At 36.0% G+C, this 16,850-nt stretch overlaps 1 protein-coding gene across 7 annotated transcripts in view; it reads right to left on the bottom strand.

The window, feature by feature from the left end:
• Positions 1–16,850, bottom strand: part of GULP1 (GULP PTB domain containing engulfment adaptor 1) — a 287,155-nt gene that overhangs the window by 113,338 nt on the left and 156,967 nt on the right. For all 7 annotated transcript variants that reach the window (XM_087435476.1, XM_087435469.1, XM_087435472.1 and 4 more), the window contains one exon: positions 5,219–5,293. In XM_087435476.1, the coding sequence (XP_087291602.1) occupies positions 5,219–5,246 (28 nt within the window). In that variant the 5' untranslated portion in view covers positions 5,247–5,293. The remainder of the gene's footprint in view (positions 1–5,218; positions 5,294–16,850) is intronic.

Genomic DNA, 16,850 nt, shown 5'->3' with positions numbered 1-16,850 from the left:
CCAGTGGCCTAGTAGTTAAGTCGGCACACTCTGCTTCTGCAGCCTGGGTTCGGTTCCCAGGCGCGGACCTACACCATTTGTCAGTGGCCATGCTGTGGTGGCTGGCACAACAGAGGAAGATTGGCACAGATGTTAGCTCAGGGTGAATCTTCCTCAAGCAGAAAAGAAAAAACGAGGAAGCTTGGCAACAGATGTCAGCTCAGGAGGAATCTTCCTCAACAACAACAACAACCACAAAATCAATGTTTACACAAATCAAATTCGGCTTTTTGTGTGTGTGTGTGTGTGAGGAAGATCAGCCCTAAGCTAACATCCATGCCAATCCTCCTCTTTTTTGCTGAGGAAGACTAGCCCTGAGCTAACATCCATGCCCATCTTCCTCTACTTTACATGGGCCGCCACCACAGCATGGCTTGACAAGCAGTGTGTTGGTGCGTGCCCGGGATCCGAACCCGGGCCGCCAGCAGTGGAGCGCACGCACTTAACCGCTACGCCACGGGGCCGCCCCTGGCTATTTGTTTTGAAACTGCTTTAGTTGGTAGTAAAACTTCTCGATCTTCAAATACATTATACCTCCTTTAGTGGAGTTTTGTGAGTATTTATTCTTCATAGGAATTTTAAAATTTAGAGTCAATATTATAAACAGAATAGAATCAAAGAAATATTTTACCATGAAAAATATTAAATAAGTACATACTGAAAGGAAATAGGTTACTAACACAGTATCTTCAACATTCAATTCAGAACATTTGAAACTGGTGTCAATCAAAACTAGTTTGATATCATTAATATGTTTTTGAACTGGGGGAATGTGAAGACATACAGAAAATGGCATACATTTCTGGAATATCAACTATTCTATACCGTTTGAAGAATAATGCACTATATTTATATTAAACATGTTTTTGGGCTACACTGCGATATTCACTAGAATTTCTAAGACGAAACATGAAGGATCAATGAAATCCCATGCTTATGATGCATTCTAGGGCTATATCTGACTACTGAAATATATATGCGATAGCTGTACTTGGGCGAAATATTATGAAAAGTAATACATTCTAAGCTTCAAAAAGCAATTTTGACATATTGACATTAATCTATAAAACTTTTATTTTTTGTATGGATTTTCATTTTAATTATAGTTTTCTCTTCATGATTGCTACTGGATAGTGATATGATTAACTCAAGAATAATTTGTACTTAGATTTGATATATAGTCTTGCCCTTGTATATTAAAAGAAATAAATCACAATACTGCACACCAAGACAACAAAAACACCAAAACAATAAAAACACCAAAGACCTGCCTTCAGGAAATCTAAAAAGATATCCAATTTCCCTTTTTACCCCTTAATTCAATTCTTCTCATGTCTCCTTTTCCAAAACATACAACACTTCTCAGGAGGATGTAAAGTCTGACTAAGTCTGAATATGATGGTTCATTCCAATCCTGAGGCAGATGGATAATTGCTTTCTCCCATAAGTCAGTATTATTTAAAAACTGATGATATTGCCTCTGTTATAGTCTCACGTTGCAGTGACCTAGAAAGAGGGTAGGTATACCCAGCTGTTACTGGTGATAGACTAAAATAATCACAATGTTAAATCACTAGTGGATAAGCTTCAGTTGCTATAATGACAAAAAAATCTACCTCCACACAATAAGTGGTGATGGTTTGGTGGTTGTTCATTACGTATCACTAGTATAGGTAGAACACTTATAAAACCTGAAGGATTTCCAAAACGACTCCTTACTGTCATCATAACTTTTAGTTCTCCAAAAGAAAAAAAATGGCAGAATAAAACTCTTTATATTAACTCATATTGATGTGGTTGACCTTGAAGAATGAGGTCAGATGATGGTCTTTGGTCACTTTATTTGCCCACAGAAGATATTAGATATATGGAATTGGTGCAGAAATGGGAACAAAGACACTCTAGATGGTGTCCCCTTCCTTGAAATTAAACTATAATCACTAACTTAATGGTGAACATTCATGTAAAAGGAAATACCAACATTTCAAAATACTTGACAGTGTCAAACAACTCTGACTGCTGAGTCAATAACTCTAGGTATTCAAAATGCCTTTAGATTAAGAGCTCATCAAGAAAGATGCAGTAAGTTCATTATTCTTGTATCACCAGAGCTTAACATAGTGAAAGCACCCACTTTGACTATATTAAATTTAAAACTAAATGCTGTTGCATGAATGGCTTCATTTGAATAAAATTCCCATAAAAAGAAAATAGTATTTAAATATGAATTTTAAGTGCTATGCACTATGGTTATATCTACTCATCAGTATGTCAACTGGTAAGTTAAAAAACATAATGCGTAATTAGGTGGATTATTTAATCACATTTATCCAAATGCTAAGTTTTTTTTTTTACCAAATGATTCGTTTTTCATGTAATAAATAGAATATAGGATTTAAAAAATTCAAAGAGAAAGTTAACATAGAAAAAGAAGCTATAAAACAAATATATTCATCAAAACTTAATCTATGATTATGAGGTTCGATTAATTTTTACAGAGCTCTTCAAAACAGTCCAAAATGATGTAATTCTAATACATTCAGTCTTTTTTAGAATCCGTGAGCAACTCTAATATCATTAGAGCATTTGCAAAGCAAATCAGTGAAGTAACTGGCTAATTCAATCAAAGAATACCAGACAAATTACTAATTGGGCGATTTAATAAAAAGAGAAAAAAATTATCTTTAGGTTTAAGATAATGATCTCTTTTCCTTAGTTTTCTGAGGCCCAGTTTTCTGAGGCCCAGGATAATTTAGTAAGGTTTCACGTGATAACCAAGTAAACTGGATATCTATGAAATAAGAGACAAGCTGTTACTGATAGAAGACCATCTTGCCTTGTTTAGAGTGCAGTACAGTGTATATTGATGCTAATTATTGGAAAGATGAATTATATATTCTCTAGGGCTATAATTACAGTTCCTGATTGTCAGGAAATACAAATTCTCTCATAAAATTCAAGTTTTCCATCTCAAATTAAAATTCAACCAAATAGTGCTATTGGTTGAAACTAGGAGCAGAGGTGCAAAGAATTTTTCCTTTAACAACCCGAGGAAGTCCGAAGTGAACTTAAGATATAACTTCCAGTATCAAGTTCCAACTTGGAATTAGAGAAAAATATTGATCAAAAATTTCCTGATAAAGATACTTAATCATTAGACTTGAAAAACAAGAGAAGTCAAAAGAAATTTAAAGAGAAAGAAGCAAAGCAAGAACTAACAAGTGTTTCTGCTTCTTGATTCTCTAAATCAGTCCAATTTTCCCCATGGTTGTACTCCCACTGTCCTCAAATGAGACAAATACATAATTGCTAGTTACTTGTATTTCTATTCAACCCCTGGGATTTCTCAATGAAAAACCACTCCAAATCCCCTTCAAATAAAGAACAAATTAGAAATGTGGAGTTTCAACTTTAAAACCACGGGAAAGGGAATTGTAAGCAAATAAAAAAAGAGAAGGTCTAGAAGAAATAAGATAGTGTGATCAGAGTGATGAGTTGTGATACAAGGTTTTTATTACTTTATTAAAAATACTTCTATATATCACAGAATTATTTCTATATTTTTTTACCAGTAAAAGGAATAAAAAATAAATATTATTTTACTTTTGGCATATGTTTTAAATCAAAAGCAAGCTACAGACAGCAATAAATGTCATTTTGCCTTCCCTTTATTCAGAAAAATAAGTAAAATAATAAACTCCTAGCTTCCCAGGTTTGAAAAGTGCCTGAAAGTTCACATTACCTAAATCCCTACTGAATACATTAATTCTCTGTACCACATCCAAATGTTCAAACACATCTCACTTTAGTAACAAAAAAGTTAGTAATTCCATTCTATTTTTGTGCAACTTCATTGGAATTTTTTTCCTACGTTAAATCAGTGACTTTATAATTTATACCTATTTGTCCTTTATTAAACTTAGTCCCATGACCAAATGACAGCCCTTTAAACATTGAAAGACAACTCTCATTAACACACCTAGTCATGCTTCCTTTTGTATGGTTGGAAGTCCTAAAGTCATCCCAGCCTGTGTCAACCAGGCATGTTACAATTTGTCAATTAATCCTTTAAAGAGAGAACACACTGTGCCTGACTACATGGAATAGAACAGAACAATCTATTCACTGGTTCCGGACTGTTCATTATTCATACATTAGAAAATTAATTGGAAGCTTTGATAATCACACTGTTGACTTTATTCTTCAGCCATTTTTTACCTACATAGCACTTAAGGTACATCTTCCAAATAATAACAATATATAAATAAAAATAAAAGTGTTAGATTTTCTGGACCCATGTTTGGCAATTTACAATATCTTATCAAGTTTATGGTGTGGAATATGACCTAACTGGTCATGTCCCCCCACACACATATCTGTAATCCTACCACATGAGTTATCTTTTTCTGCTTTCAATCACCTATGAACTTAAGTAGCGTTAAGAATTCTCTCCCAATTCATTGACAGCATGTTAAACAGGAGAGAGCCATGTACCCACCACTAGAGAACTCTTTCCAGGATGACAAGGATACATTATTTTAACTTCACTGAACTAGATACAACCATCAAATTTTCCTATCTTTCCTATGAGTGCATCATGAAATATTTTGTCAAATGCCACATTTTTCTGTCCCTTAAAAAATAACATGTAACTAGCTGTTTCTTTCATTCCTATACTGATAATTATGATATATTATATATTTATATTTATTTTAAATTTTCGCCTTAAAAGTAGTAACAAACTTATTTTGGCCCCATAGCTATCAATTCACCGATCATCAATCCTCATATATTATTCAATAAAAAGCAAAGCGCATACACATACACATGAACGAATTTAAATCATGGTAAGCTTATGTAAGCCCAGGAAATTTTGTATTATAGGGCTACGTAATGTGAAGTTAGGACTATTTTCAGATCACTTTATTTTTTGCAATTTCACACCACAGAATATGTATTCTAAACTAAGTGTATTAAACAACTCCACTCTTTCATTAGAGTGATAACCAAAAGGTTAATTAGCAATGTTTGCAGATTTGTGTTGCTCTATTCTGACTTCATTCCTGAGCCAGATGTTTAATAATAGGAAAAACTGATTTCTTAACATCTCTGTTTGATTTTCATAGTAATGTTGAATTGACTCCTAGGTCCTTTAAATGGGCACACTTAAAACACTCACCTTTCTTCCTGCTAAAAGCACGGTTCATGATGAGAATCAGCCAAATAAATGTTTGGTTCAATCACACTTTATATCCTATAAAAACAACAAAATATTAAAGCATAAGTGAAGGAATATTGACAATCTCTTTTATGCAAATGCATTTTAATCACAAAGTCTTTTAAATTTTTTAATATTTACAAACAATATTCTGATATGTCCCAAAGAATGCTGGGTAAGAAGAAACATAAGTACTCAATATTATGAGTGGCACAGTAGATAAGAACAATATCTCAAAGGAAATTCCTCTGAAGGTCTTTAATTTTCTTGTCTTTTTCCTATTATGTATCTATCATTAATTATATTTATCTGCAAATTTAAGGAGATAGAAGATTAATACTGAGCTTGTTGGTAAGTGGTGTGATAAAGTTTTGGGTTATTATTAATAAGAGTACTGGATAAACAGAAGTCTTCTGATTATGACAAATGAGGGCTGTCCTTCTCCACCAGGCTCTGCCAGGCAGTCCTGTGCCCCATGATGCTCTAGGCAGAGGCTGCCTGGTGTGTTGAAACCAAGGCGATGACACCCCCCTTTGAAAACAAGGATGGAGCCCTAATGATCTCTGAAGCGCCCTCAGATCACTCATCCCTCATCATGAAGAATACTGTGTGTTCGTAGCCAAATAGCTCTATGATCCTGTTCCACTAGAACCTAAGAAGTCCAACAGCTTTCCTTCATTTCATCCCATCTCTATCCTCTTCAGTTCACACTGGTAGTGTTTCTGCTAAGGTAGCTAATTAGGTCTGTGGTTCACGCTCATACTAATCTCCTTGTTGAAGGGTTGTTTGGCCATGCTTTTGGTGTTCTCTGCTACATGGATAGGCTGAGAATTTTCCAAATCTTTAAGTACTGTTTCCTTTTTTTTTTTTTTTTTTGGTGAGGAAGATTAGCCCTGGGCTAACATCTGCTGACAATCCTCCTCTTTTTTGCTGAGGAAAATTGACCCTGGGATAACATCTGTGCCCATCTTCCTCTTCTTTATATGGGACGCCACCACAGCATGGCTTGAGGAGAGGTGCGTTGGTCTGCACCCGGGATGTGAACCTGTGAACCGCAGGCTGCTGCAGCAGAGCGCGCGCACTTAACTGCTACACCATTGGGCCAGCCCCAGTACTGTTTCCTTTTTGCTTAACAATTCCTCCTTCAGTTCATTTCTTTCTTCTCATCTTATAATAATCAATTAGAAGGAACTAAATCACTCCTTCAAAACTTTGTTTAGAAAGCTCCTCAGCTAAATATCCAATTTCATCAATTCAAGTTCTACCCTCCACAAAACACTAGAATACAAATACAATTCAGCCCAATTCCTTGCCACTTATAAGAATCACTTGTTCTCCATTGTCCAATAACATGTTCTACATTCTATTTGAGACCTCATCAAAATGGCCTTTACCATCCATATATCTTCCAACATTCTGTTCATGATTATTTATGTATTCTCTAAGAAGACGGCGGCTTTTTCTCCAACTCTCCCCTTTTCTTTCTGGACCCTCACCAGAATTGCCTTTAGCAGTACCTTCACAGCAATCTCAGCTTCTTCTAGTAGGCACCTCAAAATTATTCCAGTTTCTATCCATTACCCAGTTCCAAAGCCACTTCCACATTTTTAGGTAGTTGCTACAGCAGCACCCCACTTCTCAGTATCAATTTCTGTCTTAGTTTGCTTGGGCTGCCATAACAAAATACCACAGACTGAGTGGCTTAAACAACAGAAATTTATAACTCATAATTCTGGAGGCTAGAAGTTTGAGATCAGAGTGCCAGCATGGTCAGGTTCTAGTGAGGGCCCTCTTCCTGGCTTAGAGATAGCCACTTTCTGGCTGTGTCCTCACAGGGCAGAGAGAGGGGGCACGCTTGGCTCTTCCTCTTTTTTTTTTTTGTGAGGCGATCAGCCCTGTGCTAACATCCACCAATCCTCCTCTTTTTTTTTTTTTTTGCTGAGGAAGACGGCCCTGGGCTAACATCCGTGCCCATCCTCCTCCACTTTATATGGGACGCCGCCACAGCATGGCCTGCCAAAGCAGTGTGACGGTGCGCGCCCGGGATCCGAACCAGCGAACCCCGGGCCGCCGCAGCGGAGCGCGCACCCAACCGCTTGCGCCACCGGGCCGGCCCCTCTTCCTCTTTTTATAAGGACACTAATCCCACTTGTCTCTTCCTCTTTTAATAAGGACACTAATTCCATCATGGAGGTCCCACATTCATGAACTCATCTAATCCTAATTACCTCCAAAAGGCCCCATCTCCAAATACCACCTTGGGGGTTAGGATTTCAACATACGAATTTTGAGGGGAACATAAACATCCAGTCCATAACCCTCTCCATAAATCTACATAGCAATTAAAACACAGCAGTGAAATTAATCTTTATCATAAAGTCATTATTGCAGTGAAATTTACTGATGTCTCTGTCCTTGCATTTCTACTCTTAAAGAATTATTAAAATAGTTAACTGAATTATACAATATTATTACTAGGTACTACTTTGTAGCTTAGATAATGACACCATATCACTCTCTTTTTCATCTCATACTTTATTCATCTCCTCACCTCATACTTTATTCATCTTCTCATGATATGCCATTAATACAAGATAGGTAGAGAATATATTTTAAGAATTAAAATACCAAAGTAATTATGTCATGTATACCAGGAATATAATATAGTTTACTTTCTATTAAATGAAAGATATTATTATTATAGAAGTAATGATTGAAATGACTTTATTTTCTACAATTAATTTAGTCATTCAGAAATTATTTATTGATCACCAGCGCCAGGTACTCTGCAAGATGCAAGGGAATACAATAAGGACAAAATATATTCTGTATCCTCCCAAAAGTTACTTTTCACCTAAAACCTGATAGATATGGTTATTGATTGATTATATCCTGGAGGAATAAGTAAGGATGAAAAACAACCAGCAGAAAAGAAACATAATGTATCCAAATGTGAGATTCAACTTCTCTGGAAAAATAAAGTAACCAAAATTACCATGAAGTCTATTAATCAACAGATCAAATTCAGTATGCCTCTTCACTACTCAAATTTCATCACTATCAAGTAGACATTTTCAACAATAGCAGAGTGTGAAACATAAAGAAGGAGTTTAATACGATATAATTTTAAATTTCCTATAATTAAATAAAAGTCTGTCTTTTAAATTAAGAATATAATATCAACTCTTTGGGAACATAGAGACAGAAAGGAAAAAACTTTAGCATAATTGTATAAAGTTCAGTAGGCTATATAAGTAGAGTATAAAATGACACTATAATGACTCTAAAACACTAGAAGGATTTTTTTTTGCCTGTTCACAAAATGCATAGATATAAATGCCAATGAATATGAGATAAGCTGTTCTCATAATACAAATAAAAAAACTATAATTTCACTTTCCAAACACCACTCTTTAGCCTATTTATTTGATGCTATGGACTTTACTCATGTTCTTTGTAAAACAGATCTTACTTAAACACTAGAAAATAAGCAGATATTAGCACTCTGTTCACTATGCCCATGTGTAGAATACAGCATATGACACTAGGTTGGCATTCATCATACTGGATACTTGTTTAACGTATTCATAATAAATGTCTTAATGCACTTTATAGTTGAGATAAGATATATACTGAAATCAGTTTAATATGTTAATAAATTAAGAAATATAAGTTCTATATAAACCTACTTTATTTCAATATATAGTATAACATAAATCTTTCCTTTTGGATAACTTCTTCATAAACATTGTTTCAGTGGCTACATACACATGGATGTATCATTTCCCTATTATTAAACAATTGTTATTTCTAAATTTTTAGCTAAATACATATAAAGAGAGAATAATTTACATAAATGTTATCTTTTATTATTTTTTTCCATAAAATAGCAGCCCAGAGTAAAAATTACGAGGTCTAAAGTATTACTATTTAGGTTTTCTATTTTTTTAATTAAACATAAAGGGGTTAGAACAATTTACATGGCCATCACTTACATGTGAGAACTCTCATTTAACTTCACAGTTTCCAGGATTGAATACTGAACAGTGTGTGTGTCTCTGTGTGTGTTTGTATGTGCTACACTTTTTATAATCCTTTCTCTAATGTATAAAACTCTTTGGGATTAATAGTGCTATATGGTATGGTATGAGAACTTATACTGATTTCTCCAATGGTATATATAAAAAAAGAGCCCCTATCATTCAAAGAATAATCCAAACCTTCCTCAGAAATGTGTGTTGCCACCTTTCCATATACTAAATTCAGCCATATAGACTTATTTAGACACATCTGCCTCTGGCCAAGATGGAATAATAGAGGCTATATATATCTTACCATCTGAAACACCTAAAAAATGAGACAAAAAGTATGAAACAATGACTCAAGACATTGGAAATCAGGCAACAAAGAACATCGATCCATGAGAGATGAAAAACACATAAGGTAAGTCCTACGATTTCCCCAGCTTACTGCACGGAGAAAGTTTCCAGGCTATGGTCCTGGGAGGTGGAACTCAGCCAGAATCCAGCAATCTCACTGAGTTGAGGAGAAATAGATGAGAATGTGGTGAAATGAAAGTGTCTAGTGGTTGCAGTCCAGAGCACTGGAGAAGAGAGAGCTCCACAGAAAGAACCAAAGATACCCGCAAAAAATCCTTACAATTGAATTGAGCACTTACAACTACCGAAGACTGAGGATAGAGTCACCCACAAAGCTTAGAGAGAACAGTGCCTGTAGCTCACAGAAGAGCCAAAAGCGAGGGAGGGAAATTTTGTAATTCACAGGACATCACTTAGATTACTAAGAAGTGTCTCATCTTATAGGTGGGGGAAAAATTAAAGCTAGAATAAATGCTGCTTTGGTAGTTCTATCCTTAATTTTTTGAGGAATCTCCATACTGTATTCCATATGCTCTCACTCATTAAGTAGTAGATAATAACAACAACAAACAAACACATAGACACAGAGATTGGATTGGTGGTTACCAGAGAGGAAGAGGGAGGGAGGAGGGCGAAAGGGATAATTAGGCACATGTGTGTGGTGATGGACTGTAATTAGTATTTGGGTGCTGAACATGAGAACATGTTGTAATCCATGCAGAAATAGAAGTATAATAATGTACACCTGAAATTTATACAATGTTATAAACCAATGTTACCGCAATAAACAAAAAACAAACCAAAAACACGAACATAGAAAAAATAAATAAACGCTGCTTTGGCCCCACTTAACAAATCTTAAAAACAAGGACCAAAAGAATGAAAACTATTTCCAAGTAACTTCACTGTATACCAAAACTATGTTCAAAAATATTTTAAGAAATATAAAAATATTCAACACTCAACATGGTAAAATTCACAATGTCTGGCATCCAATAAAAAAAAAGTATCAGGCATGCAAACAACCGGAAAAATACAATCCACAATACGGAGAAAAATCAATCAAAATTGATCCAGAAATGACATAGATGACAATAGTAATAGGCAAGGACATTCAGACACATTCCATACACACAGGAAGCCGGGGGGTTGGTTAATCAGTTAATTAGAGACAGAGAAGATACTAAAAAACACCCAAATTGAACTTCTAGAAATGGAAACCACAATGTATGAGATAAAAAATAGAATAGATGGGACTAATGGCAGATAAGACATTGCAGAAAAAGAGAGTAGTGAAATTGAAGATGCAGACAGAAACTATCTAAAATGTAACAGACAGAAAAGATACTGACAAGAAGGAAGGAAGGGAGGGAATAAGAATCACTGAATTGTGGGAAAACTTCAAGTGGTAAAATAGGCCCTGAAACAGAAGAGAGAGGAGAAAGGGACAGAAAAATATTTGAAGACTTAAAGTGAGAATTTTCCAAAAATATAATCTCAGGGATTCAAATACAAGAAACAAGAACAAAACGACACCATGACATCTCATAATCAAATTGCTCCAATCTAGGGACACAGAGAAAAATCTTTAAAAAGATTTTAAGAAAAAAAGAGACATTATGTAGAGAGGAACAAGATTAGGATGGCAGCAGTTTTCACCTTTGAAACATTGCAAACTAGAAAACAAAGGAGCAACATCTTTAAAACATGGAAAGAACCAAAGTTTAATCAAGAAGAAACAGATAAATTTTATATGGAGGAAAGTAAGGGTGATTTTTTTTAAAGTCCATTTTGAGTTTCTTTATAAAACACCATTATGTATTTTTTGCTTTTATCTTTCTTAAGGATCCAGAGGCAAGAGCCTATATTAAATATTTATAACATACTATAAATATTATTAAGCAACCTGATAAATTCATTTGATATTTACAGTAAGTAGTAAGTCTGGCTATGTTCAAAAATATAAATGGAATATTTAAATGTGAAAAGAAAAAATTCCTACTTTATTCTAAATTTGTTGAAACTTTATCAATCCAAATTTAAAGCCAATTAGGAGAACTTTTAAATCTCTAAATAAAAATTTAAAAATACATTATGAACTTTAAAGGTAAATGTCATTAGATGAATTATTTTAATCCCAAATTTTATTTAAAAATCAGTAACCACATTGATAAAACACTGTGGGCCTCGTTGGTATTAATTTACTCTTAAATTTAACCTTTTATAGGCCTAGTTAAAAAAAATTGGAGAAAATAATTATTTCTTTAAATAAATCCAGCATATCTAGGTTTGTAAACTGATTTACCAAAGGAAATCCAATGACATTTATAGACTAGTTCAGAAGAAGTTGAGAGTGGCTTTTTTTTTTTTTGTGAGGAAGATCAGCCCTGAGCTAACATCCATGCCAGTCCTCCTCTTTTTGCTGAGGAAGACCGGCCCTGAACTAACATCTATTGCCAATCCTCCTCCTTTTTTTTTTTTTTTACCCTTTTTCTCCCCAAAGCCCCAGTAGATAGTTGTATGTCATAGTTGCACATCCTTCTAGTTGTTGTATGTGGGATGCTGCCTCAGCATGTGCATTGGCAGGCGCCTGGGATCCGAACCCTGGCCGCCAGTGGCAGAATGCATGCACTTAACCGCTAAGCCAGGGGGCTGGCCTCAAGAGTGGCTTTTTAATGAATGGCAGTTTCCTGCTTTGCAACCTCCTGCCCAAGCTCTTCTTAAAAAAAATTAAATCATATTCTTATGACTAAAAAACCATATATGGTGTGAATATTAAAACCTGTAAAATAGCTGGTTCTGACTTTCGTTTTTATCCTTATGAGTGTATTTAAAATCAAACTTTCCTGGAATTCTTTCAAGGTTAAAAGGAAAAAAAAACACCCTGAAAATTGATTAAAATATAGTTCACATTAATATAAGTCATAAATCACTTTAAAATCCTGTTGTTCACTAAGAGATCATAGATAACACCAAAATAATGAACTCTAATCATTAGGTTTAGTTCTAGGAAGGTAAACTAGTTAAGAAAAAAAAAATTGCTTCCCCCGTGAATGCATATAAGATGCATTTTTTACTCTCAAACCTTTGTATGCTTTTTTGTCTGTGTGTGCCAGGAAGATTGGCCCTGAGCTAACCTCTGTCAATCTTCCTCTTTTTGCTGAGGAATATTAGCTATGAGCTAACATCTGTGCCCATCTTCCTCCATTTTGTGTATGGGATGCTGCCACAGCAGGGCTTGATGAGCGGTGTGTGGGTCCGCGCACAGGATCCGAACCTGTAAACCCCGGGGCCACAGAAGCGGAGCGTGCTAACTTAACCACTCTGCCACCAGGCCAGCCCCCTTTGTGTGCTTTTTTGAATGTGTAATTCAGGAAGGTAATCATGAGAGAATATCAGACAATTTTGGACCCTGCATTAACTCTTCCAGGTTGCTAGATACTCTAAAATTGTGGCTAACTATTGGAACGTCATTACCTGCAATGGTGAATGAAGCTTCCAAAATCCTACTCCGAGAACTCTGCTCATGTTTGACACTCTTCTTGATCTAATTAGTGTCTACTGTAAAGGTTCTCCGCTTAAACTTCCCCGTTGTAAGACATCTTATAATATTCTTCATTGTATTTTCTGACTGTAATTTACAAAGTTCTTTGCTTTTGTAGATCAATACTAAGTGTAGCCAAGAAAACTAACCAGTGTACAAATTGAAACATTTCACATTACCAGGAGGGGAAGCCACATGATAATGTGTTAAAGAGAATATACACCTATATTTTGCTAAGAAATAGCAACATTAGTGTTTTCCGAAATTCCCTGACTTGGGATATAAATGCTTATCATTATTTTCCTCTTTTTGCAACATTGACCCATATGTCATAACACTCATAAAAAATCCTTTGCTCTTTCAATAGATACATTTTGAGACCACATTAGGTGACAAGGATTATAGGAGTGGAGAAGCAAAAATAAGTGTGGTCTCTGCTTTCAAAGAATTTACCACCTTTGAGAGGTAGGGGAGAATGTGTATGGGGCTCTGTGGATAGGGACACACCCTACAAAAGAGATAGATACCATTGAAAATGAGAGGATGGAGCACGAAATTATTGTTTCATTATAGGGGAAAGCTTCAGAGTGGATATAGTCATTTCCCAGGTGCACAAAATCTAAAGGTGAGAGGAGAAAAGCCCATTTCAGGCAGAAGGGCACCACATGGGCGGTGCATGTTGATTATGGGCCCGGGGCTCCTAGCCACACTGCTAACAGCCCTCTGGAGCCATCCACCAGCCCTCACAGAGGCTCCTGTCTAGGCTACTCCTGAAACATCCTTGACTGGGAGTGGGGAAGGGCTCAGGGGAGCACTTTGGGCACTTGATAATGTGGCCAACTCTAAAGAATGGTCTACATGTGAGAAAACCTTAATATACAGGGACTGAGAAATACCAGGTCTGTGCAACAAAATTAAACGGCCTAAATTTCCAACAATGCCAAGAGGGAGGTCAAAATAAAGGCAACCATAAATCAAAAAGAAAAACGGGAATATACAGCCTATCCTTTCTGAAAGCTATGAAAATTTAAACCACTTTATTCTAACAATAACACTTTCTGCTGTGCAAGGATTTGGATGAGGTATATTCAAAATTCATTTCCATAGCTGTAAACCCTCTAAGTATTGTGCAATGAGTATCTGGGCAAAAATAATGGCAATGTTGGGATATCACAAAATTCCGTGCAGGGAATGGGTACTGCAGAGATACCCTCTGTTCCCATATATCAGCCTGGAGGTGGCGCCAACACTCAGCACCTCCAGAATGAGGAAAGCTCCAGGGAAGCAGATGGATAGGAAATCTCAAACTGTCTGAGCAATCTCTTTTGCACTGGCATGATGAGTATCCCAATATAATTCCATTATTGCCTATAAGATTTTGAGCTAAACATTGGCAGTTTCCATTTCAATAATCAGATATTAAGATTTTTCATTAAAACTTCATCCAACGATCAATTAACTATTTCTGTCCTTGTTTTCTTCATTATCTTGTGTCCTTAATGGGAGGTCAGCGACCTTTCTCTAAAAGGAGATAATCACACAGTAAATAAATTATGCTAAGAGAAATTTTTTTTTTTTTTTTGATGAGGAAAATTCGCCCTGAGCTAAGATCCACTGCCAATCTTCCTCTTTTTTTATGTGAGCCACCACCACAGCATGGCCACTGACAGACTAGTGGTGTAGGTCCACGCCCAAGAACCAAACCCAGGCCACGGAAGTGGAGCACGCCGAACTTAACCACTAGGCCACCAGGGCTGGCCCAGAAATATTTTTAAAGACAAATGAAAATCCATATATCGAAACAAACATTATTTACAACAGAATACACATGACTGTCCTATATGCAGACCTAAAGGTACCTTGGTTTAGTTTCATTTTTAACATTAGATTTTCAACTTCTTTTAAGTTCTACTCAATAATTTTCCCATTTTTTTTTAGCATAACAGTACTCTTTCTCTCCTTTTTATTTTGATTGTACACATAAACACTATATCCTTTTAGACCTGCTATTTTGGTCATTTCACAAAACACTTTGATATCCATGGATCCTCAGTATGAGCGAGAACTTGTGGGATCCAATTACTGAGGTAGTATCATCTTTGGTAAAACTAGACAGACTAGAATAAAACTGCTTCACTGCTCAATTAATGCTATTAGAGTCCAAGACTCAAGACTTTTTGGATTTTGAGACTAGAATTTGTAAAATACATATTGTTTTAAGATTCAGTTGATCTCTACAGACAAAGCAACAATACAAAAATTTTCACTTCAGTTTCAAATTTTCTGCCTTTTATTAGGGTTTTTCACATGAAAGGATTTTCTCATTTAAATCTCTTGCTTTAATGTCAGCTATTTTTAGAATGGTATTTTGTATGTTAAGCACAGTTTTATCCTTAAATTAAATTCTAACAATCAGTAATTGTAAATGTGTGTAGACTTTCCATTTTAATCATTTTAGAGGGTTTTGTTTAAGACAGAGAGAGAGAGAGATTATTCCTTGTAACAGCTTAAAGCAACCCTCAGAAGAAAAGTCTCTATTTCCACTTGATATCCAGAGCATCTCACAGTGTCAGTGGTTTCATTGGGAAGGAATTGATGGTGTGGGAGATCAAGATTTGGCCATCCTAAAATATATCTCTTTACCTTGATTGTTTTCTCTGAGGGACATTTGACCTCCCCCACTAACTGCCTAAAGAATTTGACATGGTGGCTCCTTCCTGGAACAGATCTTCTATCATGATGGCTGTAAAGATAATGTAGGATAAATGTTACAATAGGAAAGACACCAAAAAGCCCATCTTATCGGAAGTTCTGTCTCTCTGGCCACATTCTCAAGATGGCCCTGTGAGGAGTTGGCAGACAATCATTTACATTTATAAGGGAAATCTCCATTTGTAAAGGTATCTCCCTCTCTGTTTTGGGAAGAGGGGGGGATGGCCTCATTTCTAGAGGCTTATCAATGTGGAAGGTGAGGCCTTAAATCTGCATAATAACCTTACTCTTGTTTACTGTGCTTTAGTGGTAATCTCCTGTAACTGATTCCCCCCACCCCCAACATCCTCCTTTGTCATTGGCTGAACATGGTATTTAAGACGAGAATTTCTGCTATTGTGTTGAGAAACACAGTGTCCCTGCTTTCTCCCATGTATACATGTTATTAAACTTGGTATTATTTTCTCCTGCTAACCTGTCTTGTTAATTATTTGGCCAGCCATAAGAACCTTAAGAAAAAGGGCAGAGGGAGATTCTCCCTCTTCCCCCGACAATGGGCAGGAAGTCTAATCCTTGAAAACAGAGCCTCCAAATATTTACACTGGGAAATCATGCTTTCCTTACTGAAAGAGACAATGCTGGATATCACCCTACACTTGCCCACACGCAATACTGCTTGGCCACAGTAGCTAATGCATTCTGCCTCAGCCGCCACAATCCTGCACTTCCTATTTTTAATTTTAGGGGGACTATGATGATCTTAAATTCACTGGCCTTCTTGCTGTGGGGCTTTCTACCAGTCTCTCACTATAGCTGCCCAAACATTTTTCCTCAGAAATCTCTTTATCTTCATTACCATCTCACAATGTTGAACTTTACCCTAGCTCTGTGATCCTGGAAAATAACAGAGGTTAAGAAAATCCCCCACTCCTTTGTGTTCTGGAAATGGCTTACAGCA

Source organism: Ceratotherium simum, chromosome 9, assembly GCF_057802395.1.
Source record: "Ceratotherium simum simum isolate JZ-2026a chromosome 9, ASM5780239v1, whole genome shotgun sequence".
Taxonomy (NCBI): domain Eukaryota; kingdom Metazoa; phylum Chordata; class Mammalia; order Perissodactyla; family Rhinocerotidae; genus Ceratotherium; species Ceratotherium simum.
This window is presented reverse-complemented; position numbering and strand designations above follow the sequence as displayed.